The sequence below is a fragment of the Cervus elaphus genome, chromosome 27, assembly GCF_910594005.1.
Source record: "Cervus elaphus chromosome 27, mCerEla1.1, whole genome shotgun sequence".
Taxonomy (NCBI): Eukaryota; Metazoa; Chordata; class Mammalia; order Artiodactyla; family Cervidae; genus Cervus; species Cervus elaphus.
In genome coordinates, this window is record NC_057841.1 from 28,871,225 (window position 1) to 28,898,099 (window position 26,875).

At 41.4% G+C, this 26,875-nt stretch overlaps 1 protein-coding gene across 2 annotated transcripts in view; it reads right to left on the reverse strand.

The window, feature by feature from the left end:
* The window catches only part of RNF125 (ring finger protein 125), a 43,120-nt gene extending 17,767 nt beyond the window's left edge, over positions 1–25,353 (reverse strand). For both annotated transcript variants that reach the window (XR_006338170.1, XM_043889291.1), the window contains exons 1-4: positions 24,715–25,353; positions 6,872–7,025; positions 3,364–3,458; positions 644–734 (exon numbers count right to left, since the gene is read on the reverse strand). Coding sequence is in view for 1 of the 2 variants with exons in the window: in XM_043889291.1 (XP_043745226.1) it covers positions 644–734; positions 3,364–3,458; positions 6,872–7,025; positions 24,715–24,878 (504 nt within the window). In the remaining variant the exon portion in view is untranslated. The remainder of the gene's footprint in view (positions 1–643; positions 735–3,363; positions 3,459–6,871; positions 7,026–24,714) is intronic.
* Positions 25,354–26,875: the final 1,522 nt, after the last annotated feature.

Here is a 26,875-nt window from a genome sequence, read left to right on the forward strand (position 1 = left end):
TTAAAAACTAGTAAAATGGCCATGTAAATGATGATGATCCATCATCACCCTGCCTTACCTCTCAACTATACAAAAATGAAAATTATAAGAGCCACACTGCAAAGCAGAACTAAAGTGCCAGGTTGAAATGAAAAAAGGCAGCATTCACAGTAGATTAAGGAAATGATAAGCAATATGCATGTTTAATGTGTGAGCCTATTGATGAATATTCAGACTCTGAAATAAAACAATGAATTGATTAGTAAAGGTGAATGACTTTCTACTTTTCATGTCTAGTGTATTATTGCCATGATAACCATATTTGCATTATTAAGAAATGTTTCTCACTTAGGATGTGAGCACAGTTAGCATACTAACATTAAATCTTAATTATGCATTTTAGATCTGCTTAGTTGATTATGCCCATGATTATCTGTATGAGACAATGTTGTCTAATTTCATAAATGAAAGAGTAATTGCACACTGATAATTCTTGTCGGTTTCAACTCGACACTTTCACATGGTGTTCATAGTCATAGAATCACTGTAACCTTGACATAAATTATCCTTTATGATATACCCATAAATAGAAGCCCATAAATGGATTTTCTAATGTGTATCAAATTTAGATAATGCAGAAATATATAGTAACATAATTTCTCACCACAGGTCTCCTTTCTGATCTGTGATGAGTAATGCAATGATCCAGCAAACTGTCTTCATCCAATTCCTTCTGACAAAAAGGACATACACACCTGGAAATTGCATAGAACACAAATATTACTGAAATTATTGATTAATTAGACAGTAGTCACTTAACTAGAGGTAAAAAACAGAATGTAGGTGGACCTAGTTTCTAGTGCTCATTCTTTTGATTTCATATTCATTTTCCTATCCTGATGATAATCTTGGTGCCTACATTTTTTCTCATGAGCAATGCAAATGTGTAACCTCATAAGGGCAGGACAGAGACACAGTTATAGTGCACTTGAAGCACTTTATTTTCTTTGGAAGAAAAGTACAATCTGAGTACTCCATTAACTGAGAAACAGAGGATCATACCACCCAGCTGTATCTACGTTACTTTTTCTGTCTCTTTTACTTCTTTTTCTAATTCAGGTAACATCTGAATTGGGTGTTACTTGTTCTCCAACCAGAATATCTGACAACACCGGCAAATATAACCACAGGTGTCAACTCACAGTATTAGCATCCAGTGAAGAATGAAAAACAGCCCACAACTACCTTATTACATCTTTATGCACATCTAGGAGTACCTGTCCTTCGCATCTGTGTTGTCCAATGGAGTAGCTATTAGGTATGTGTCTACCAGGCACTTGAAATATGGTCAGTCCAAACTGAGATGTGCTAGAAGTTTAAAATACGCTCTGAAGTTTGCAGGCTTTATATATACATAAAAAATAAAACATCTCAATAATTTATATATTGATTACATGTTCCAAGGAGAATATTTTGGCTATAACCAGTTGAATAAAATACATGAAAAACTAATTTCACTTGTTTTTACTTTTTGAATATTGCTACTAGAGAATTTAAAATTACATGTGTTCTGCATTGTATTTCCATTGCATAGTGCTGCCTTAAATTCTTAGGGGAAATATGCAGGCTTGGAATTTTTCGCTCATTTTCCATTATAGATATAACTTCCTGTTCCCCAAAACAAGTATTCTGGATAGTTTCCTTGCATAAGAACTTAAAAAAATTTGAACTATGTTGTAAGTTCTATAAAGCAAAGATTTCTATGTTAAATGCAAATATTTATCTTGTAAGACTGATTAATCAACAACCCTTCTCATTTTGGTTATTTTAATTCTTTGTTATTTAATTCTAACTAGCAGGATAAATTAGTATTCATATACTTTAAAATTTTCATATCAACTTTCCGATCAAACCACATGCTTGTTCAACTCATTTGTTAGCCTTCCTTCCTACTGGTCCCTGGGGCCAGTCTAACAGAATCCATACTCTTCTTAGAGCTAAAATACTCACAATTTATAGCACTGTGGAATAAATCTAGTCCTATAATAAAAGGTGCATTTGCAAAGTAACCTCTAGAAAAACATGTAGACTTCTGGATTAGGAAATTTAAGCTATATTTGAGTAGTATTTCTTTTTTTTATATTTTTTTGGCTGCATTGCTCAGCTTATAGGATTTTAGCTCCCCGGCCAGGGATCAAACTTGGGCCCTTGACAGTGAAAGTGTAGAGTCCTAACCACTGGAGTGCTAGGGCATTCCCCTTTTTTATCTTAAAAAAAATTTTTTTTTATTGAAGTAGAGTTGATTTACACTGCTGTGTTAGTTTCAGGCAAATAGCACAGTAATTCAGTTATATATACATGTATATACATTCTTTTTCAGATTCTTTTCTTTGATAGATTATTATAAAATATTAAGTATTTTGTCCTGTGCTATACATATAATTTCTTAAAATAAGCATAACTAACATTTATCTTCAGGAGAGGAAAAGAAATTATACTGAATACCTCTACTAGATAGCTGAATTCAAAGGAAGACTTAATGGTTTCAAAGCCATTATCTCCATTCAGGAGTACACAAAGCATTTCTCTATTTCTTCGGCAGAGGCAAATGCCAAACTTTGTAATTCCTCTGCCATTCAGAACAGTTGTCATTCAGTGGCTAAGTTGTGTTCAGCTCTTTGCTGACCCTCTGAACTGCAGCATGCCAGGCTCCCCCATCCTCTACTATCTCCTGGAGTTTTAATGACCTAGATTTGTTTCCTTCTTTTTTTTTTTTTAAGAAAAAATAGTTAATGATCAATATCCTCCATTACACCTACTAGCTGTCTCCATCCTTCCTCCAGCCCCATATAAGATTACCCAGCAAACAGGTTGTAGGATTCAGAATGCCTGCCCCACGCGTGTTCTTTCATGTTAGAATATATACTGAGATGTCACTTTGTCCCTTCTAAAGAGGAAGCAGGAAAATGAGAGGGAACGAGCTGGGAGACTGGGCAGTGGTGATGGAAAACTAACGACAATAATCTCATAACCATCATCTACTTCAGGACTCTTAGTCACAACACAGAGCCTAGCAGAAACTGAACAGTTCTGCTTTCTATTTCTGGATCTTCCTCCATATAAACTTGTCTGAGGAAGCTTCCCCAATCTCTCCAGTGTCCAGCTGGTTCTCCCCAAAGTTTTTAAAGCAGAGAGAGCAAAATTCTTTTGTAATTACTGCTATTAATCATTGAAAACAAATGATTACTAACAAGAGGTATTATGATTAGGAGCCAAAACAACCATATACATATTTTCATAATAAAAATATTAAGCTTTCCAGCCCATTAAATTCTTTATAAGCATGTCAAATTTAGCATTAAACCAAAGTGTATAGAAACAAACCTTGTCGTTGTCTCTCCAAGCTCTTGCAATGGTCCATATTTATCTATGTACTTCTGGCATGTTCTTATGTGTGCCCTCATTTCACTGAGGCAAACCTATATGAAAGCAGATCAAAATAAGCTCACTGTTGAAAAGAGGCTCACTTCAGTCAATGAAGTCTTTTGTGACCCAACTTCACTGCTTTCTTTATTTCAGATAAGGTCATAGTGTGGGGTCGGTTGATTAAAAGGAAGCAGTCAAGGTAATAGTTCAATCAATTTAAGGCATTATCAAGAATAACACTAATTTAAAATTTCTTTATCGTTAGAAGATCCAGAAGCTGAGTTCTTGAATTTGGTTCTTTTAGAAAGCATATGTTCTTCAAAGTGAAAAGATGTATATTAAGTCAAATTTACTTTTTTTGAATACTATTGCCTAAATTAGTGATGGAAAGAAGGAAGAAAGAAAAAGAGGAGAGGAAAAAGAGCAAAAGGAAGGAAGGGCGGGGGGAGTTACAAGAGAGAGAAAGAAAAACAGAGAGAGATAAAAAGAATAAATAGATGGATTTTAGAGATGTCCGGGGTAAGTAAAAGAAATCCTGTGCTTCAGGGAAAGATATAAATACCATGGCTTTATAATACATCCAGTAGCATTACATGAATTCACAATACACAGTATACTTAATGGCCCCATTAAGAGCAAATATAAAGGACAGCTCTTGCAGTCCATTTTTATGAAGGCAGAATAAAGAGCCCTTGTCCTTCCAGATATACATTCAGAGATCCTAACCATGAGGGATCTGTTGCTGCATAGTACATATTCTACTAAATGTGTCATTAGAAACTCTGATAAGATCTTGGGCTAAAGGAAGCTTTGTTAGAGTTGTGGTAAGGTGGCCGACCCACTCTGCTTCATTTTGCCCAAGCTACGGAAGTTCAACCTCAAACATGAAATCTACCATCTCAAGGAAGTAGACGTAACTGCTTCACAAAAGACAAAAATAAAAGCAAATGGAAACGTTAGCAACAAATCCTTGCTTTATCCTTCTGAAAGATGTAAAAGCTAGGACTGATCTAGGCAGCTGTCTTAAAACAGACTGCTTTACAACATTTAACATCCAACTTTACACATCAGTTGCTTTCTCCTCTCCCTGTGACTTTTGTTAAAAGTCTCTTTCCTCTTTCCTCTTTATAGTCCTTGATCAGCATTCCTCATATATATGTAGCAATCTGGGGATTGTATCCTGACAAGTGAATTGATAAATTCACAGGGTGTCTACCCCAGACACAAAACTGAAAGCGGTTGTCAGTGGTGGAAGGAGAATAAGCCAATGCGCTTGCACTAAAGGTGCTTATAATCTAATAGAGGAAAAACAAATGAACAAAAGATGTGAAGACAAGTAGATAGGAAATGGTTCAATATTGGGGACAACAATACTCATGGAATGGAGATCTGGCCAGGACTCACAGGAAGCAGAGTTGAGAATACCTAACATTCCAGCAAGAAGAGACGGATACAAAGAAATCTCCCAAAGGATAGATAAAAATACTTGTGAATAATCAGAAATAGGGAGTGGAAAAAAGGAAACAGATTCTGACCCAGGATAATAGAGAGAATGCTCTTGTTTCTGACAGGTACCAAAGGGGGGATAAAGAACTGGATAACAGAATAATATGCTGAGTTTGATTTTTTGCATGTTGAATTTTAAACGATGGCAAACTATCAAAATAAAAATTAGCAATAATGATTACTAAGAATGTGAAAAGCTATTGATTTTGAGCTATTGATTTGAGCATTCATTTCCACAGTACTAAAATGAATCCCATCCAGTGACGCTAGTGGTAAAGAATCTGCCTGCCAATACAGGAGATGAAAGAGATGCAATTCAATCCCTGGGTCAGGAAGATTCCCTGGAGAAGGGAATGGAACCCCACTCCACTATTCTTGCCTGTAAAATCCCATGGACAGAGGAGCCTGGTGGGCTACCGTCGATGGGGTTGCAAGAGTCCAATACGACTGAGCATACAGTGCTAAAAGCCACTTGTGGTTTGTCTTTAATCTTTACAACCACTCTGTGACACGAACATTATCTTTTCCCTCAATTTACAAAGACTCAAACAAAAACTCAGATTAATAATTTGATTATTAATCAAATAATAACCAAATCACAAACAGTAAGTGAGAGAATCAGTGCTCAACCCTAAGATGTCTGACTCCAAAGACCATGCATAGATTCCGTAGTCACACAGCCATGAACAGATTTAGGTCTTACATAAATATTTAAAAAATGCATTTGAGCATTTACTATGTTCCAGCCACTATTCAAAGTTCTTGATACACAACCCAATAAAACAGACACAATCCTTACCCTCATGAAATCTGGTGGAGATAATGGATAATGGACATTAAACTTAAAAAAGTCACAAAAGCATAATTATAAATGGTGATAAGTGCTATAAAGAGAAAGCACAGAGTGCTAAGAGAAAGCGTTTAAGAGATTATAATTTAGATGAACAATCAAGAAAGGTTCTCTAAGAAATTGAGATCTTCAGTACACGATCTCCCTTTTGATCTCTAGACTGGTAATATCTAGATACATTCCCCTTAGCAGTTCAAATGTAATGTATGTAAAACTTAAAACTTAACTCTGTAGATTCTTCTCCAAATTTGCTCCCCATATTAGCATTTTCACCTACTCATCTCAAAAACTTGGGAGTCATCTTTGACACCTCACTCTTATGCACCCCCACATCCAGTTACTTACCAATTTTCTTCAATCCCTCTCTTAAATACACCCTGAAACAACCCCTTATTCCATACTTAATGCTCTTGCCCTAACCCAGCTTCCTAACCACCTGTCCTAAAGGCCACTAAATTGGCTCCACCAATTCTGCTTTTGCTCCCTCCAAACCATTCTCCATGCACATGCCTGAGTGAGAGCTTAAAAATACAAACCCAAAAAAAAAAAAAAACAAAAAAAAAAAAATTAAAAAAAAAAAAAATACAAACCCGATCAAAAGCTTACACTTTTTCTATGACTCCCTACGGCATTTAAGATAAAATCTAGAATCTTTGACACAGCTTCTAAGACCTCACATGATCTAACCAGACTAGTATAGTATCAACGGAGGAAAACGGTAACAGGAGGCAGTGGTCAACAGAGATAAATACAGCAAAGCCCAGAACAGTAGAGATGGAATTACGCCACTGGGCTTGAAAATAAAGCTATTCACTGGGTGGGCTACAATAACATAATAGAGGCCACATTATAAGGGGTGAGGGGAGTAACGGGAAGGGAGGAAACGGAGGTGGTCGATGAAAGCATTTGTTTGAGAAATTAGGTGATGGTGGGCATCAGGTGACGGCTCTCCTGCAGTCCATACTTACGAAACTGGAGGAAAGGAAGAGGAGAGACTGAGACAATTAACTTTGAAATTCGAGTAGGATGAGGTCAAAGGCAGAGGTGAAATGACTGGCTGTCTAACAATTTTCTCGGAGGTCTAAGCAGAGCAAAGGCAGGGTGACATACCAGAGTGTCACATTCGGTGCAATTGCGGAACTCGGATTTCATTCTCTTGGCGACATCAGCTGCTGGAACTCCTTCGGAAGGAAGATAGGCCCGGCAGTAAGGACAGGTGCATTTATTGTTCTTTAGACTGGTAGCGATGCAAGAACGGCAGAATCTACAGGACACAAACCAAGAACACGTCACTCTCCTTGACAGGAATTAAGGAGCCACCACTGGGGGTTCATGGGTGGAAACTGTATTTTAATGACACCTCGGATACTAAGAGCAGTTCTGCCAAGTGAAAGCTCCATCTACATTATTATAAAATAGATAACGGATGAGAACCTATTGAACAGCACTGGGAACTCTACTCAGCGCTCTGTGGTGACCTAAAAGGGAAGGAAATCCAAAAGAGGGGATACATGCATACAGATAGCTGATTCACTTTGCTATATAGCAGAAACTAACATAACACTGTCAATCAACTATACTCTAATAAAAATTAGTTATTTGAAAAAAAAAAAAAGAGAGCTCCATTTGCATCCTACACTTGCTGGAGAGTCTCTTTATCTTCCCTGTGGGTCACAGGTTCTCACCACATGTGCTAGACACACAAAAGGTGACAGGCAAGGTGGTGAAACAGCCTTCCTATAAAGAGAATTCAAACTATAACTCAAGTATCACTCAGCCACAAAAAAAGAATGAAATAATGCCATTTGCAGCAACATGAATGGATCTAGAGGTGATCGTACTAAGTCAGAGTAAGGCAAATATCATACAATACCATTTATATATGGAATCTAAAACAATGATACAGATAACTTATTTACAAAGCAGACTCACAGACATAGAAAACAAATTTATGGTTACCAAAGGGAAAAGGGAGAGGGAGGGACAAATTAGGAGATAAAAACTACTACACAAAATAGATAAGCAACAAGGGTCTATTGTATAGCACAGGGAATTATATTCAATATCTTATAATAACCTATTGATATAATAGAAAAGAATCTGAAAAGAATCTATATATCTGTATGTATCTATGTACAAAGGGATCACTTTGCTTGCACCTGCCATTTCCTTCTTCAAAAGTGAAAGTCGCTCAGTCATGTCCAACTCTTTGCGACCCCATAGTCCATGGAATTCTCCAGGCCAGAATACTGGAGTGGGTAGCCTTTCCCTTCTCCAGGGGATCTTCCCAACTCAGGGATCGAACCCAGGTCTCCTGCATTGCAGGCAGATTTTTTTACCAGCGGAGCCACAAGGGAAGGCCCCTGAAACTAACACATTATAAATCAACCACACTTAAAAAAAAAAAATGCAAAAAAAAACCCAACCCTATAACTCAAAGGATATCTAACATTCTCTTTCTTTTCTTTAAACTTATTTTACCTTAAAATTTGTGTGTCAGGGGAGGGGGGTAATAGGTCTTTGTTCTGTGGGTTTTTGTGTGTTAGATAAGAAAATAACAAGTTGAGGAGGTAAAAATACCAGACACATCATAAGTATTCATAATTTTCAACTCATCCTCAGATATAAAAAATTACCTGATCAAAATTACCACTATTAGGAATGTCCTCCATGTTAAGAAATACATTCTCTGGTTTTCTCAAAGGTCATCTTGACAAAATATTAACATAATCAACAGAATTCACACAAAATCTTGACCTATTTACGGGAACTGTAGAAGATTAAGTGCACACGAGTAAAAGTGAGCATTTCAATAGGTTATACACATTAGCATGATTTGATAGCTCTTAACTCAGCATGTAATATCTATTTGGGAATATGAATATGTGGCAGAAGTTAAGCTCTTCAAGGTTTAAGTAAACTATACATACTGAAAAGTTTATCTATCACAGGTACAAAATTCAAGGAAATTTCACAAACAACATTTGCAAATATATTAGCCATTGTGTGTGTGTGCTTAGTCGTGTCCGACTCTGCGACCCCATGGACTGTAGCCCACAAAGTTCCTCTGTCCATGGGATTTCCCAGGCAAGGATGCTGGAGTTGGCTGCCATTTCCTTCTCCAGGAGATGTTCCTGATCCAGGGAGCGAACCCATGTCTCCTGTACGGGCAGGTGGATTCTGTGCCACCCGGGAAGTCCCACATTAGTCACTGTGATTAGCCATTGCTGATTCTTAAAAGTATTCTTTTCCCCCTCTGTGATAAAACCCTTACATACACACAGAGGATGCTTATGTCTGCACTGTTCCTGAGGCATTTGCTTGATGCTTATGCCTGCCCAGCACCCATTTCCCCTTACTCTTGTCACAGCATCCTGATTTTGCTCTGCAGGACCCACCCCTCTTATATGAGATACAAACTGGTGGGACCTCAATCCAGGTGCCCACAATCCCTTGCTGAAGGCAGAGCACCTGATGTTGACCAGACTAAGTAAGTAAAGCCTCTCCCTGGGAGATGAATGCTCCACAGTGACATACAACTGATTTAGCAATAACTTGATGGGACTGCCCTGCTCTTTATATACAACCCTGGATCTGCCTGGGTTCCTACCCTTTTCTTCTTGGGTGCTTTTTGTTACTAATGTTGTTTGGAAACTTTATGTTTTGATATAATTTCAAACAAAACTTTTTTTAACGCAATGCCGTGAGGCATGCAAGATGTTAGTTCCCCAACCAGGGATTGAACCGGTGACCCCTGCATTGGGAGCGTGGAGTATTAACCACTGGACCACCAGGGAAGTCCCTATAATTTCAAATTTGATACACTGCTTTTTATTTACAAAATTTATAACATCCCTTAACTCATTTAACCTTAAAAACCCCCTAAGAAAAGATCACTATTTCATTTACAGATGAGCAAACCGTGGTACATATTGGTTGTTACTTCTGCAAAGTCACAGCTACAGAAAGTGCCTGAACTTGGTTAGTCTTAAGCTGGGTTTTCTTTTTCTTTTTTCTATTAAGTGGTAGTGTTCAGTGCTCTAGAATTCTACTATTTTCTGCTGAACAATCATGGTATAATGGCATTAAGTGAATGAATAGTTACACAATCACAACAGTAAAAGATGTTTAGGTGTTTATCAGTTTTCACACGGAGAAGGCAATGGCAACCCACTCCAGTATTCTTGCCTGGAAAATTCTATGGACGGAGGAGCCTGATGGGCTGTAGTCCATGGGGTCTCGAAGAGTCGGACATGACTGAGCGACTGCACTTTCACTTTTCACTTTCATGCATTGGAGAAGGAAATGGCAACCCATTCCAGTGTTCTTGCCTGGAGAATCCCAGGGATGGCGGAGCCTAGTGGGCTGCCGTCTATTGGGTTGCACAGAGTTGGACACGACTGATGCGACTTAGCAGCAGCAGCAGTTTTCACAACCAACAGTCAGACAAAAAAATAAAAGATAATTACAATTGGGAGCCATAAGGGAAACATGGTTAACCTAACAATATAAAACACAATTATACATACAATTACATACAATTTGGGGGGTGAAGTAGAAAGATGTGGTAAGTGGAAGTGCATACATGCATATGTTTTCATCCACACAGCCCAGTCTATGTCTTTAGGTTGGTGCATTTAATCCATTTACATTTAAGGTAATTACTGATATGTATGATCCTATTAACCATTTTCTCGATTGTTTTGGGTTTATTTTTTGTAGGTATTTTCCTTGGTTTTCTGACTCAAAAGTTCAGTAACCTGTCTTTCCACAACCACAGCTGCCCTTGTTGGAAAGAGCAATACTTTCAGAATCAAAAGACCTAAGTCCTCTGCTGTCTTTTACTTCTGTCTGCCTCAGGTGATTAACTGTAAGTTCTATGGCACAATGTTACTTTTCCTTGCGTCCCTAAGGATTGGTTCTCAAAGTATAAGAGTATTTATTACAAACAACAGTCCAAACGCTCAACTCATAATTAACATTTCTAATGAACACTTAAGGTTCTGGCAGGAATTCTTTGTCTACATGATTTAGGAGCAAACAGGTAACACGATGTTTCTTGTCAACTAAAAGTCACCCCCTCTTTGCTCACACTTATTTGAGTTTTGCACAAACAGAAGACAAACAGAAGATGAATATTGGTACCAAGCTCCATGGTGAGCACTGGTCCCATCACCTCACTTCACTCTCGCAGTAACGCTAAATGCTCCTCTTTCTCTCTGCCCTGACTGATGGCAAGCTGAGGTTCAGAGAGCTGGAACAACTTGCTGAGATCACACAGCCGTGAAGACAGTAGTGAGTTGTTTTTTGGGTGTTTGTTGCCAGTAGCTCACAGCTTGTGGCATCTTAGTTCCCTGACCGGGGATTGAACCAGAGCCCCTAGCAGTGAAAATGCAGAGTCCTAACCACCAAACCGCCAGGGAATTCCTAAGACAGCAGTGTTTTTTATCCTCAAGCAGTTTTGGGAGAGGCTCAAAGTTTGTAGTCTTTTTAAAGACCCTTGGGCTTCCCCAGTGGCACTGGTGGTAAAGAACCCTCCTGTCACTGCAGGAGACATAAGAGATGTGGGTTTGATCCCTGGGTCGAGAAGATCCCCTGGAGAAGGAAATGGCAACTCACTCTGGTATTCTGGCCTGGAGAATCCCACGGACAGAGGAGCTTAGTGGGCTACAGTCCAGCCCAATACGACTGAAGCGACTTAGCACGCGTGACAAGTAGCAGCAGCAAAGCTATGAGATCACTGATTGCTCTACCTGCTTAAGCAGGGTGGGCTTTACCTAAAGTATATTTCTGCCGTTATTTTGTAAATACTTCATACATGTTTTTGTAACTATGATCAATAACCACAATAATGGAAATTCCTAGTAGAGATTCATGAAAAGGAGCACATGTGAGGCGTGTGTAAAACCAAGTCTCTCCCTATAACCCACTCAAGTCTGTACAGTGGTGTTACCTGTGGCACGAAACTCTCACATGAGCCGGATACAGACGCTGTTGCATTATATGAGAATATTAGCAGCAAATCTGGTAGATGAGTCAATTAACTGTACTCCTTTTAACAGACGTGTTTATCAAGTGGAGAAAACACATCAAGATCAAGATGTTTTGGAACAGATTGAATTTACTGATTATGAGTACATAAAAACCACAACATTGTCATGATGCAAAGGTGCTGGATGCTGCTGCAGCTCAAGTCTCACTTTCTGGGCTGCAGAAGCAAGACTGCAGAACTGCTGAGTTCAAAAGATCTGAGGGGGAACATTCTTCTCTTAAAGGTGTAGCTATCAAATTCAAGTCATGAGTGCTGGAGTTTCTACCATCCCTACCCTGGTATCTTGGCATGAAAAGTACACAAGTGATTGGGACTTCCCTGCTGGTCCAGTGGTTAAGAATCTGCCGACCAATGCAAAGGACACAGGTTCAACCCCTGCTTGGGGAACTAAGATCCCATATGCCACAGAGCAACAAAGCCCATACCACAGAGCCTGCGAATCACAACTAGTATCCCTGCGGGCAACAAAAGATCCCACATGACACAACAGAGGTCCCTCATACTGCAACAAAGACCCAACGCAGACAAATACACAAATATTTGTAAAAAGTATACAGTGATCAAACATTTTCTGAAGGGCCTAATCAGAAACCACAGAGGGCTATTCAGCTTTATGTAATATATACTACCTAACAGGGAATACAGACAGAAAGCATTAGTCTCTCAGTCGTGTCCTACTCTTTGTGACCCATGGACTTGCCAGGCTCCTCCATCCATGGGATTTTCTAGGCAAGAATACTGGAGAGGGGTGCCATTTCCTTCTCCAGGGGATCTTCCTGACCCAGGGATCGAACCTGGATCTTCCTCATTGCAGGCAGACTCTTTACCGTCTGAGCCACCAGGGAATACAGACAAGATAACTCAAAACTAAAATGTCTCAGAAAGCAAAGTGTAGCACTGTATACACACAGTGTGAGCTTCCTGCAGGCTTGTAGATGTATAGGAATATCTGGGGTAAAGAAAATAAGAACATTTACTTACCCACTGCAAAGATGGCAACTGGAAAGAAAGGGTGTGTGGTGGAAGACGGGTATTTTCATCGTCAAATTTTAAGTGTAAGCCACATCAACTTATTACCAACATTAACAAACAATTCTTTTAAAAAGTAAATCACCTGCAACCACTTGGGATCAATGGCCTGGTAATGTCTGATAACACAAAACTTGCAGGTACCCTTTGACTCTGTAATACCAAGCCCATGTATTCCCTCAAAAGAAATTTTAAAAAATGTCCATTTGTACAAGAATATTCAGAAAGAATGTTTTCATTACAGCCCCAAACTGGGAATAACCCAGATATATATCAACAAAAAAGTGGATAAACAACCTGTGGCACAATCATACAATGAAATACTACATAGCAATACAAACAGAACAAATTTCTGATACAAGCAATAATATGGATGAAATTCAAAGACATACTGAGTGAGGAAACCAGACACAAGTGACCATATTTCACCTTAGATGAAGTTCTTAAACAGGCAAAACTGATCTATGATAGAAAAAAAAATGTTTCAACAACGACCGTCTACGAGGGTACAAGGACAGGAATGGCTGGGAAGGGGCATGAGAGAACCATATGGGGGCAATGAGACTATTCTATATTTTAATAGGGGTTTGGGCTAAACATAGGTCTAAGGGCAAATGTTATACCTAGAATGGATGCATTTCACTATGTGTAATTTACTTTAAAAAATACCATAAGTATGTATGCCCAGAAGTGGGATTGCTGGTTCATATGGCAGTTCTATTTCCAGTTTGAACCAGTTCTAATGAGATGGATGAAACTGGAACCCATTATACAGAGTGAAGTAAGCCAGAAAGATAAAGAACATTACAGCATACTAACACATATATATGGAATTTAGAAAGATGGTAACGACAACCCTATATGCAAAACAGAAAAAGAGACACAGAAGTACAGAACAGACTTTTGAACTCTGTGGGAGAAGGTGAGGGTGGGATGTTGCGAAAGAACAGCATGTATATTATCTATGGTGAAACAGATCACCAGCCCAGGTGGGATGCATGAGACAAGTGCTCGGGCCTGGTGCACTGGGAAGACCCAGAGGAATCGGGTGGAGAGGGAGGTGGGAGGGGGGATCGGGATGGGGAATACGTGTAAATCTATTGCTGATTCATGTCAATGTATGACAAAACCCGCTGAAAAAATAAATTAATTAAAAAAATTAAAAATTAAAAAAAAAATACCATAAGTAAATATTGAACTCTGATTAATATTAATATAATCCATGCTCATATGAGAGGGGGTAGAGTGTGCTAATGCTTGTAACCCACTCTGAAATGCATTAAAAAAAATCAGATAGATTGATGGATAAGTATGTGAGAGAGAGATGGAGCAAATATGGCAAAACAAACAACTGAATACAGATAGTGGATCTATGGATATTCACCGTACAATTCTTTCAACTTAGCTGTATGCTTGACATTTTTCATAATAAAATGTTAGGGGAAATTAATCATCTTACTATGATGATTTACTTAAATTACTTAAATTTACTTAAATTACTTAAATTATTTTTACTCCTGAGAAAAGTTTAGTTGGAAAATTAAGAAGGGAAATGTTCTGGGAGGTGGGAGGGGAGATCGGGATGGGGAACACATGTAAATCCATGGCTGATTCATATCAATGTATGGCAAAAACCACTACAATATTGTAAAGTAATTAGCCTCCAACTAATAAAAATAAATGAAAAAATATAAATTAAAAAAAAAGAAGGGAAATGTTCAGAGGATGAGAGGCCTGAATTTTTTTTTGAATTTTTTTTAACAGAATGTGATTTGAAGAGAAAAATATTTTTTAAAATATATTTTTAAGAGCACTGAAATTCAGAGTGAGGAAAAGATTAGCTTGCATTTATGATTATTCAAATAAATTTAAAGAGAGCGGGAACAATTGGAAAGATAATAAAAGGCTGAAGTGAGAAAATACAATCTGTAAAAAAAAAAAAAAAAGAATTTGTATGGCTTTCAGCAAGAACAGTTATTCTATGGTTTATAATGAAGACTTTACAAAACCTGTACAAATCTCCCCAGACTCAACCACATAAGCACGGACTCACTAACGAAATTTTTAATAACAGCTTATGATTGCCAGTGTTTGACATGCCATGGGTGAAACCCTGGCAATGCCTGAGGTCCCTGCTCTCAGAGTTCCAGGATGAAGAGAGAGGAAATAAGCAGGTAAACAAAAGGATGGGCAAAGGATGAATGCTCTGAGAAGAAAACAGTTGGCAATAAAAATAGAGCGGGTGGGGCAGAGGGAGCAGTGAGACAGGTGGTCCCTGGGATGACATTTGAAGACCAGACTTCAGCAGACCCGGGAATGGTTTTCCAAGCTGAACACAGAAGGTACAAAAAATAGGGACCGTTTTGTTGAGATTCAGAAAGCCAGTGTGGCTGAAACACAGCGGGCCCAGGGTCTACCTGTGTAGGATACAGATCATAAAGCCAGAGCTAAGAGTGATGGGCAGGCATTGGAGGGTTTTAAGTGGGAGTGATACGACCTGATTTACATTACAGAGATCACTGGGGTTCCTCTGTGAAGAATGGGTTAGAGGTATGAGAGCCCTAGCTCAGAGTCCAGTGTTAAGTCCACCTTAAGAGTTGGTTCAAGAGAGAGTGGTGAGGGCTTCTCTGGTGGCTCAGTGGTAAAGAATCTGCCTGCCAGTGCAGGAGACACGGGTTCAGTCCCTGACCCAGGAAGATCCCATATACCGCAGAGGAGCTAAGCCCAAACTGCCACAACTACTGAGACTGTGCTTTAGAGCCTGGGAGCTGCAACCAGTGAGCCCATGTGCCACGACTACTGAAGCCCGTGCACCCTAGAACCTGTGCTCCTCAACAAGAGAAGCCACTGCAAGGAGAAGCCCGAGCACCATAACTAGAGTAGCACCTGTCCATCACAACTAGAGAAAAGTCCACACACCAACGAAGACTCCAGCAGAGCCAGAAATAGAAACACAATTATTTTTAAAAAGAGAGAAGGTGGTAGCTCAGACTAGCAAAGCAGCAGTAGACACTGTAAGTGGACAGACAGATTTAGGATTGATTTGGAAAGCAGAGGCAAAGGGCTTAGGATTGACCAAATGACAATAAATATAAGCCCCGTTACTAACTAAAAGAAGTCAAATACAAAAGACTATTTACTGTATGAGTCCAGAACTCAGTGACAGAAAGCAGGTGGTGTTACCTGGGGAGTTGATTGACTGCAAAGGATTCCAGGGGACTTTTTTTTCTGATGTTGTTAGGTCTTTTCACTTAGTCTTTTTTTTTTTTTTGTAATTGAAACATAGTTGATTTACAATGCTGTGTTAGCTTCAGGTGTACAACAAAGTGATTCAGTCATACCTATATATGTATATATTAATATTATAAATATATATTAAATACACATATATTTATATAAATATAAATATATTAAATATATAAATATAAATATTCCCCTGCAGTGGAAGCTTGGAGTTTTAACCACTGGACCGCCAGGGAAGTCCCAAGTTGTCATTGCTTTAAAATAAGATTTCACACATTAAATCAAAGTTTTGGCTTCTCTTGAAAAGCTAAGTCTCCTGCAGCTCTGGACTTGGTTCCCACGTGGCCACATGGATTGGTGTCTGTTCCTGTAGGCATCCACCCTCCTCTCTCACTCATACCACTTGCCTCCCCTCTATTGAGCTTGCAGCTCCTGATGGCATCAATTAGGAACTAGACAATGATTCTAAGAACTTTAAAACCAGCTGGAAACTTAATTATCTCACCCCCATTGTGTATTTTATTAACCCCTTTGCTAATCTGTTTCTCTAATTAAGTGATTAGCAATAAAACTCAAAAAATGGAAAAGTCAGCAAGGTATTGGAGGAAAATGGGGAAAGGGTTGCTGAAGACCTTGGGTAAGTAAAGTTATGTTCATAATCTTAGGAGGGAAAACTGAACCCTTAGTAGAATCAAGGATGCGTTAGGGACTCCATGGGGCCCAGGGCTAGGCAGGCAGAATAAGGAGCCAGAGGTGATCCTCAAATGCAATTCTGGAAGAAGCTCTTGGCAACATGTGGTTGGTCTAATGTTTTCTTTATGTTCTCAGCACTGGGGTGCTTCACTGTGGGAAGGCCAATACGAAGCTGAACGAAAATCTTGGGTCCCTTGGGGAACATAGAATACGGGGAGTGCCTATTGTTATTTAAAGGGAGGATGAAGGCTTCCCTGGTGGCTCAGTGGAAAAGAATCTGCCTGCCAATGCAGATGTGGGTTGATCCCTAGATCAGGAAGATCCCCTGGAGAAGGAAATGGCAACCCACTCCAGTATTCTTGCCTGGGAAATCCCAAGGACAGAGGAGCCCGGCAGGCTCCAGTCCATGGGGGTCACAAAAGAGTGGGACATGACTTAGCAACTGAACAACTCCAATACAAGGCAATAAACACACAGACAACCAGTCTCCCTTCTCCCGCTGATGGCTGGATCAGCCTGGACAGGCCCAAGTGCAGTTCTTCTCAGGGCACAGACCCCCAGCCACTGTCCCTTGAAATTTCCTTTGATGTTTTTATGTAGTCAACGAGGTTACTCCATCCTGGAAATCATTTAGCCTCCAAAAATTGACTCTGCCATCGGAAAATTGAATCTACACTTCATTACGTGTTGATCTTTATATTTAACTCCCTAAGGAAAATTTTACTCCCTTTCATCTACAAGCTTAAAGGGGTGCCTTTCTATAACCCTCAATCACTGTCCTCAACTTGTTGCATCTTCAGTTCAGTTCAGTTCAGTCGCTCAGTCATGTCCGACTCTTTGCGACCCCATGAATTGCAGCACACCAGGCCTCCCTGTCCATCACCAACTCCTGGAGTTTACTCAAACTCATGCCCATCGAGTCGGTGATGCCATCCACCCATCTCATCCTCTGTCGTCCCCTTCTCCTCCTGCCCCCAATCCCTCCCAGCATCAGGGTCTTTTCCAATGAATCAACTCTTCGAATGAGGTGGCCAAAGTACTGGAGCTTCAGCTTCAGCGTCAGTCCTTCCAATGAACACCCAGGACTGATCTCCTTTAGGATGGACTGCTTGGATCTCCTTGCAGTCCAAAGGACTCTCAAGAGTCTTCTCCAACACCACAGTTCAAAAGCATCAATTTTTTGGTGCTCAGCTTTCTTCACAGTCCAACTCTCACATCCATACATGACTACTGGAAAAACCATAGCCTTGACCAGACGGACCTTTGTTGGCAAAGTAATGTCTCTGTTGCATCTTACTGAGAGTTAAATAGGGTTATTTGAGGCTGTACTTCTCAAACTTGAAAATGGATAAAAACCCCATGGGCCTCTTGTGAAAATGCAGATTGAGATTCAGCAGACCTGCATTGGGGGCTGAGACCCTGTAGTGCTGCTGGTCCTGGGACCAGTGTTATTGGCTCAGTTGTGTCCAACTCTTTGTGACCCCATGGACTGTAGCCCACCAGGATTCTCTGTCCATGGATTTCTCCAGGCAAGAATACTGGAGTGGGTGCCATTCCCTTCTCCAGGGGATCTTCCTGACGCAGGGATCAAAACCTAAGAACAGTAGTCACGTTCTATGGAGAATCTTGTGCAGCATAAAAACTCAATCTGCATCATTATTTAGGTTCTGTTTGTTGGAAAATGTGTAATTGAATAGATCACTAATATTTAACAAGCCTATGACAACACTAATGTTGTTAGGTAAACATCAAGCAGTCCAATCATCAAATGAAGCAAATTTCAGGCCAGCTTAATCATATCTTTCTAAAATTCTCAAGTAACCCTATAAAAGGAAGGGAGTTCAATAACTATCATGGGACTCCTATCTATGATGCAAACTCCACCGCATCAGTTGGCTGGCACTATGAAGTGGTTGTCCAGAGTGCTGCTCACAGAAGCATCCAAATTTTGTCTTAGAGTCACTCATTAATTCAAAATACTTAACATTCACTAAGCTTGGGAACTTAGAGCAGTGGCAATGTAGAAAGTGGCATTCCTTTATTAGAACAACGGCTCTCAAGAGTTATGGGTCTAGATGGTACAAAAGACTCCAATCATCCTATTTTCCCCTCCACGCTCACTTTTTTTTGGTCACGCTGCTCAGCATATGGGATCTTAGTTCCCCAAACAGGGATCAAACCCAAGCCCTTTGCATTGGAAGCGCAGAGTCTTAACCACTAGGTTGCCAGAGCATTCCCAATCATTGTATTTTGAGTGATGCTTACCCAAGTACATTAGAAGGAGGAGGCATTCTATATGCATTTGTTTTAGCATCAGGGTCCTAGAAGGCTCATGTTTAAACCGCAAAGTTTCATCTTAAAATCAAATCACAGGTCAAGAAGCACATGAAAGGATGCTCAAGACTGCTAATCATCAGGGAAATGTAGATCAAAATCACGATATCACCTCACATCTATCAGAATGGCATCACCAAAAAGCACAAATAACAAATGTTGGTGAGGATGTGGAGAAAAAGGAAGCCTCATACACTGTTGGTGGGAATGTAGATTGGTGCAGGCACTGTGGAAAACAGTATGGAAGTTTCTCAAAAAATTAAAAATAGAGTTAGTATATGATCTAGTAACTCCACTCTTGGGTATATACCTGAAAAAAATGAAAACACAAATTCAAAAAGATACACACAACCCCAATGTTCATATCAGCATTATTTACAATAGTCAAGATACGGAAGCAAACTAAGTGTTCAACAAGAGATGAATGGATGAAGAAGATGAATGAAATACTACTCAGCCATAAAAAAAGAATGGAATTTTGCTATTTATAGCAACATGGGTGGACTCAGAGGGCATTATGCTACGTGAAATAAGTCAGAGGAAGACAAATACTATATGATACAACTTACATGTGAGCTCTAAAAAATACAACTAGAGAATAAAAAAGCAGCAGACTCACAGATATAGAAAACAAACCAGAGGTTACTACTGGAGAGAGGGAAGGGGGAGGGGCAATTTAGGATCAGGTGATTAAGAGGTACAAACTATCAGGTATAAAATAGGTTACAAAGATGTGTTATACAACATGGGGAATATAGCCAATATTTTATAACTATAAATGGAGTATAACCTTTAAAAATTATGAATGACTATATTGTACATCTGTAACACAGAATATTACATAGTAACTACACTTCAATAAAAAAAAATCAAATCACAGGTCAAATATTACATCAGTGATAATCTGCAATCACATGGGGAACTTCCATGACCTCCCACCACTTCAATTCAATTACTTGGATCTGTGCCTATTTAATATTCTACATCCTCTTATACTGATGAACTGTCCATTCCCCTACCTAAGGCCAGCCTCCCCCTCCATTGAAAATCATAGCTCTGCAATTCTCTCTTTTCTCCTGTGCATCAATTCTCTCTTCACTCCTGTGCATCTCACTATTGGTTATTTCCATCAGCAGGCAAAACATTCCATTCTTTCTTTAAAAGAAGATGCTCTTGATCCCACATCTTTTACCAGTGATTGCCCCAATCTCTCTCCTCCCTTTGCCTCCCAACTCCATGAAAGGGCTTTCAATACTCCCCATCTCTCACTTGCTCCTCTGATCCCTTGTGAACCCACTCCAATTGGGTTTGGAGCCCACATCCCACTTAAACGACTCTTCACAAGGCCACCCACAGCCTCCACATTTAGTAAACCCAGTGGTCAATTCCCAGCCTTCATGCACTTGCCCTTTAAAGCACCACAGATCACGTGGTCCCTCTTCCCTGAAAAATACTTCTTCTTTTCTAAAATAATTTTTAGTAGTTTTTTAAAAATATTTATTTATTTGGCTGCATGGAGTCATAGTTGCCGGCATGTGGGATCTTTGTCGTGGTGCATGGGTTCTCTAGTTGGGGCTCACAGGCTCAACAGTTGACCTGGGCAGGCTTTTAGTTGCTCTGCAGCATGTGGGATCTTAGTTACCTGACCAGGGATCCAACAGGTATCTCCTGCAGTGAAAGCGCCAAGTCTTAAACTCTGGATGATCAGGGAATTGTAAAAGGTACAAACTTTGAGCTATAAAATAAGTAAGTCATAGGACAGAATACAGAACGTGGTGACTATAGTTAAAGATACTGGATTGCTGAAAGATGCCGAGAGTAGATCTTAAAAGTTAATCATCATGAGAAAGACAAATTTTGTTAAGCATATATTCTGACAGTGTTAATTAGACTTTGGGTGGTGATCAATTTGCAGTATTTACAAAAATCAAATCATCATGTTATACACCTGAAACTAATGTTACATATCAATTATGCTATGCTTATTCACTCAGTTGTGTCCGACTCTTTGTGATACCGTTGACTGCATCATGCCAGGCTCTTCTGTGCTCCACTATCTCCTGGATAGTTTGCTCTAATTCATGTCCATGGAGTCGCTGATGCCATCCAACCATCTCATCCTCTGTTGCCCCCTTCTCCCCCTGCCCTCAATCTTTCCCAGCATTAGGGTCTTTTCTAATGAGTCGGCTCTTCACATCAGGTGGCCAAAGTATTGGAGCTTCAGTATTCAGCATCAGTCCTTCCAATGAATATCCAGGACTGATTTCCTTTAGGATTGACTGGTTTGATCTCCTTGCATTCCAAGGGAATCTCAAGAGTCTTCTCCAACACCACAGTTCAAAAGCATCTTGTATTTATTTACTTATTTGCCCACACCAGGTCTTAGTTGCAGCATACAAAGTCTTATATTTACAGCATGCAAACTGTTAGTTGGGATATTAGTTCCCCGAACAGGGATCAAACTTGGGTCCCTTGCATTGGTAGCTCGGAGTCTTAGCCACTGGACCACCAGGGAAGTCCCAGGACACTTCTGTTTAGATGTCTCCCTATGAGACTACTATACATTCAACAGGCCTAATCATGAGGTCATTAACTTCCTCCTGAGCAAAACTCTGGCCCCCTTCATCTATCTTCCACTTTTGTCTCCCTCTGTATCTGCCATACCAAATTTCTCTGAATATTTCTTTTTCTTTTTTTTTTGAATATTTCTTTTAAATGTTAAATCAGATTCCCTTTTAGTTTCACGTACACAGTTTCAACTCATCTACTCCCTCTTTCCCCAGCTCACTGATAACAGAAGATAAGGCAGAGGTAGGAAGTCTCAGCCTCCAAATCTATTTTTACAACTGATAGGGCAATACAAATGATGTCAGAACATTAAAATGGAACTTCTTAAAGTCCACCAAAGGAAGAAAGAAGTAAGACTATCTGGGACATCTTGGAAACGTCACAGATTTATCTTCTTGTGGCCCAGTTTGACTCTGAAAGAAATCCAGAGATAGAAAATCCATAACTGGGTTTTTGCTTGCTTTATGGAATGACTTTGACGGAAACAGAAACTATGTTTTGACACCCGAAACTAACACGACATTGTAAATCAACTATACTCCAATTTAAAAAACCAACTATGTTTTAAACTTTTACATTTTTAATACCCATAGAAATTTCATGACACCTCATTTTACAAATGAAGAAACTAACATTCAAAAAGATTAAGCAGAGTGATGATTACACAGCTGGTTACTGGCAGATAGAACTTCAAATTCTGCTATCAAGCTCACTGTTTTACTCCATCACAGTACATACATACATATTCATTCAAGGTATTGTTGCCATATTATATTTGCTCAACTTGAAACTGGTTTATAAACCGAAATTAGCATAAACAACCTAGTTTAATAAGTTTGGAAATTAGCTTAAGTCTGGGATAATATAGTGGTTTCATTTCTTTTCCTCATTTTTCAATTTAAGTTCAATGGAAGAGAGTAATTCATTTAGGAAGTACAAGTGGCGTTAGGTGGACTCACCATCTCCAGAGCAGAAGGGACTCTAGTTAACACTGACAAAGTGGAAGAGACCCAAGTAAATTTGCCAAAAGTAGGAATATGGAAATTGTGCCCACAGCCACAACAATGGACACAGCTTTGTCAAAACAAAGAACAGTAAAGTGAGGGAAGGTGATTTGTCCAGCCCTTGTGCTACTTCATGGCTTTTTTTCCCAGTTGCTGGTTTCCTATTCACTCTAACAAAGAAAAAGATTAAACACAGGATTTAACATTTCACAAGTTTTTATTACCCTTTAGCAGAAGCAAAACACTGCACATACTAAGCTGCAGCATTCAAAAATCCAAACTAGGGAAAACCATCAGATAACAACCTCCAATAGCAATGCTACCCAGTTCAGTCCTACAAAAGAAAGTCGTACAGACTCGATGCCTACGTGTGTGTTCCCGGCAACCGGAAAGCTTTAACTCTGATACAGACTAGGGATCGAACCCCCGTCTTTTAGGTTTTCTGCACTGGCAGGCAGGTTCTTTACCGCTGAGCCACCAGGGAAGCCCTATACAGACTAAATTTAAATGTATCCTGAGGGTTATTACTGCTCAGAACTAATCAATATATTTCATACATGACAGAATAACATCTTGGCTTCTGTCTTGGCCTCGGGGGAATTATGTCAATGTGGAGGGCTAGGAAACTACATCAGGTATCAGACAGGAGGTAAATTAGCCTTGAATTTAAAGTGCAAAGCTGAAACGACAGGCCCTGAAAATACAGCCACAATATAATGCCCAGGGGCACTCTTGCATTGAACATTGTGTGGGGTGCAGATTTTTCTCCCTGGCTCTCTGCTCGGCTTTTCGGAGTTGAAAACTGTTTCTCAGATGCTAGGCTATAGGTGTCAAGGACCACCTAAGTCCTTTTAAAGATGTTTTGTGCACTTGCATTCATAATTTATGACACTTCTTTTCCCCCCGATAAGCCAAAAAAGCACTTACTGCCTCGGAGCTTCATCAAACTAGTCGGTGATCCAAAGAAGACATTAAGTGGGGTTTCACTCAGGCTCTAGGAAATCTCCTGACACGCCCGCCCCCCGCCAATCTCACCCACACGCCCAGTCATACACCCAATGCATCCACCGGAAGAAAGCTTTTTAAACGAACAGAACACAAACTCACAGAACCAACCCCCCAACTACTAGTTTACCCGGCACACGTTGAGGAGGTGCCAATCTTATACAGGGATTTTGTTTTAAACTCTTCGTAGAAACGACCACAGCTGTGCGTTCCCAGAGCGTTTTCGTTACAAAGCGTGTATGTGGTTTTCAAGACAGTTATTTTTATCTCTACTTCCTACCGTGTGAGGGGGCGGTGCGCAACGCAGGTAGTCAGCAACCTTCGTCACTCGGGTGACTGGGCTTTAAAAGGCTGCATTCACGGGCTTGGGGGTACATATGCAAGCCCCAGACCCCACGCGGCTGGTTAAACTCTAAAGGCCACAGAAAGTCACTTGGACGGTCCAATCTGACGGTTCTTTGAGGGACCTGGGCGTCTGTGTTGGAAAAGGGAAGTTGGGGTGGAAGGACAGATCCTTGCCTGCTCAACAGACCAGCCTCGGCAGGCGTTCCGGACCACACGTGCACAGAGCGAACAAAACAAAACCAACCCCGGCTCCGGGCGGAGAGGGAAGCGCCGCGCGATTAACCGAGGGGAGCGGTCACTGCGCTCCGCCGAGTCCCCGCCTTGGGGTCCCGGCGCGTGCCGCTCCTCCAGCCCAGCGCACCCTCCTCAGCTCGCCAGCCCTGGATCCGCATCCCGGGGGCTCCGCACCTGGGCTGCCGGAGGAGGCGACTCTCGGGGGGCGCTGCAGGGCCCGCTGGTTGGTGTTTCTCCCTCCCACCCCCGAAATCCTGTGTCACTTTCCGACTGGGCACTTTCCCAGTGGTCCGCCCTCGACAGGTCCAGGTCTCTCCCCGCATCAGTCTCCTCCAAGCGCTGTCTTCTCAATCCCCTATCCCCACGGCTCCCCTAGCATCACCCACCCCCCCTACCCCCGACCCAGGGCGGGGTGGGCGCGCAAACCCAGCTCCCCTGGCACTTACACGTGGCCACAGCGGGTCCGAACGGGGTGGTGCAACACCTCCAGGCACACGGAACAGTCGAAGGACGTGACGGGCAGCTCGGGGTCCCCCCGGCGCTCCAGGGCCCGTGGGGTGGCCGAGGCGGTCGCGGATTTCCCGCTATCGCTGCTCAGCACGGAGCCCATCCCTGCGCCTCCGGCCCCAGACGGTCGCCAAGAGCTTGGTGCCTGCGGCCGGCTTGTTTTGTTGTCCTGCGGTGGAGGAAGGAAGTCCCGGCCCAACTGCGATCGCCGCCTCCCCGCGCGCCCAGCCCGCGCAGCCCGGGAGCAGCCTCGGTCGCGGCGCCCAGCCTGGGTCTACGGCAGGCCGAGTGTGCGGCCGCGTCCGGAGTGAACCTCCCTCCGCTCGCTGCCCGAGTCTAAGGCTGGGAGGCGGCGGCGGCGGGGCGCACGGGGCACGCCAGACGTCCCCGGGCCCCGGAGGATTGAAATCTGACACCTCAACTGCAGAGCCGGGGACCTGGGCTGGCGGTGAACCTCGCCGGCAATCGCACGACTCCTCCTTCCGAACCACTAGAGCGAGTGAATGAAAGTGCGGGCGTGGTCTTGCCTGAACGCAATCGAACACCCACTTGTAAGGTGATGGTCCTCTCTGTCTTGCAATGTTCTGATTACTGCTGTAGCCACAGAGACGATCTACGAGCGTCTCCTAAGAAAGTGCTAGTCACTACTTCCGTCATCTAATCAACACCCCATAAATGGAGAGGTAGCAAGCAGTAGTGGAAAGAGTTTTTGGAGCTGAATTGAGTCCCAACTCTAGGACAGGGATTCCAGTGCTAAGTTCTAGGAGCGTCCCCCTCCCCACTCCCGACCGCCCCACCCCCCAATCCCCGCTGCCCGCTTCCCGCCCAATTTCCTCACCTTAGGATCTCCTGCTGTTGTTTGTACTCCCCCCTCCATCCTCTTTTGAATATTTATGACCAAATATATCCGTTATTAATTCACGCATTTAATAAAACCTTAGTGCCCACTGCGTGACGGTCTCTGTCAACAAGCAAACAAAAATTCCAGTTCTCACAGAACTTACTTAAAAAACATTTTGGGGGGAGATAATCATAGATTCAGGGCTTCCCAGGTGGCTCAGTTGGTAAAGAATCCTCCTGCCAATGTAGGAGAGGCAACAGATGCCAGGTTCCATCCCTGGGCCGGGAAGATCCCCTGGAATAGGAAATAGCAACCCACTCCAATATTCTTGCCTGGAAAAATCCCATGGACAGAGAAGCCAGGTGAGCTACAGCGCATAGGGTCGCAAAGAGTGGGACACAACTGAGCAGGCACGCAACAGCAACAATTATAGATTCATGTTCTTCTTATTAAAAGAGAATCCATAGTAACACATAGTGTGCATATGCAATACACACATACAATAAAAAACAATAATCCTATACACTTCACCCAGTTTTGCCCATATTTTACTTTTAGTGAGACGATATAAGGAATCAACAAGTAAATAAATAAATGAACTTGTTCATTTCAGATAATAAGAGCCAAGAGGAAGATAGAACTGGGAATGAAGATTGGGGCAGTGAGCCTAAGAAAGTCAGGGAAGACTTTTTGGTTTCGGTGATATTTGAGTAGAGTCATGAATAATGAAAAGGAGCCAAACACTCCAAGATTTAGGGAGAAACTTGCTAAGCTCTGGGAATTGTGAACCAGGCCAGAACAACAATAACAACCAGCCCAGAAAGAAGGGTGTGGAGCTGGAGCGTGGGGTGCTAGGAGTGTAAATGGGATGAGATGAGATGGGAGACAGGTCTGATCATACTCAATCTTTCAGGCCAGACCCGAGAATCTGGGTTTTATTCCAGGTGCCGTGTTTGATGTACTCTGACTGCTGTGTGGTTTGGAAAAGACAAAAACAAAATAAGAATGGAAGCAGAGAAACCAGTTAGGAGGCTACTGAATGAGTCCAAGTGAGGATAATAGTGGCAGAACCAGGGGCTTCTCTGGGTAGTAGGTGAGAGATGGACAGGTTTGGGATATATTTTGACAGAAACCTAAAGGGGCTTGCTGAGAAAATGGATACAGGAGTGAAGGAAAGATAACTATTGTTTTCTGTAAAAGAAAAAACCCTCCTTTGATTCCCACGTCCCTCCCTGTCCTCTGTCTTGTTGACCGGATTC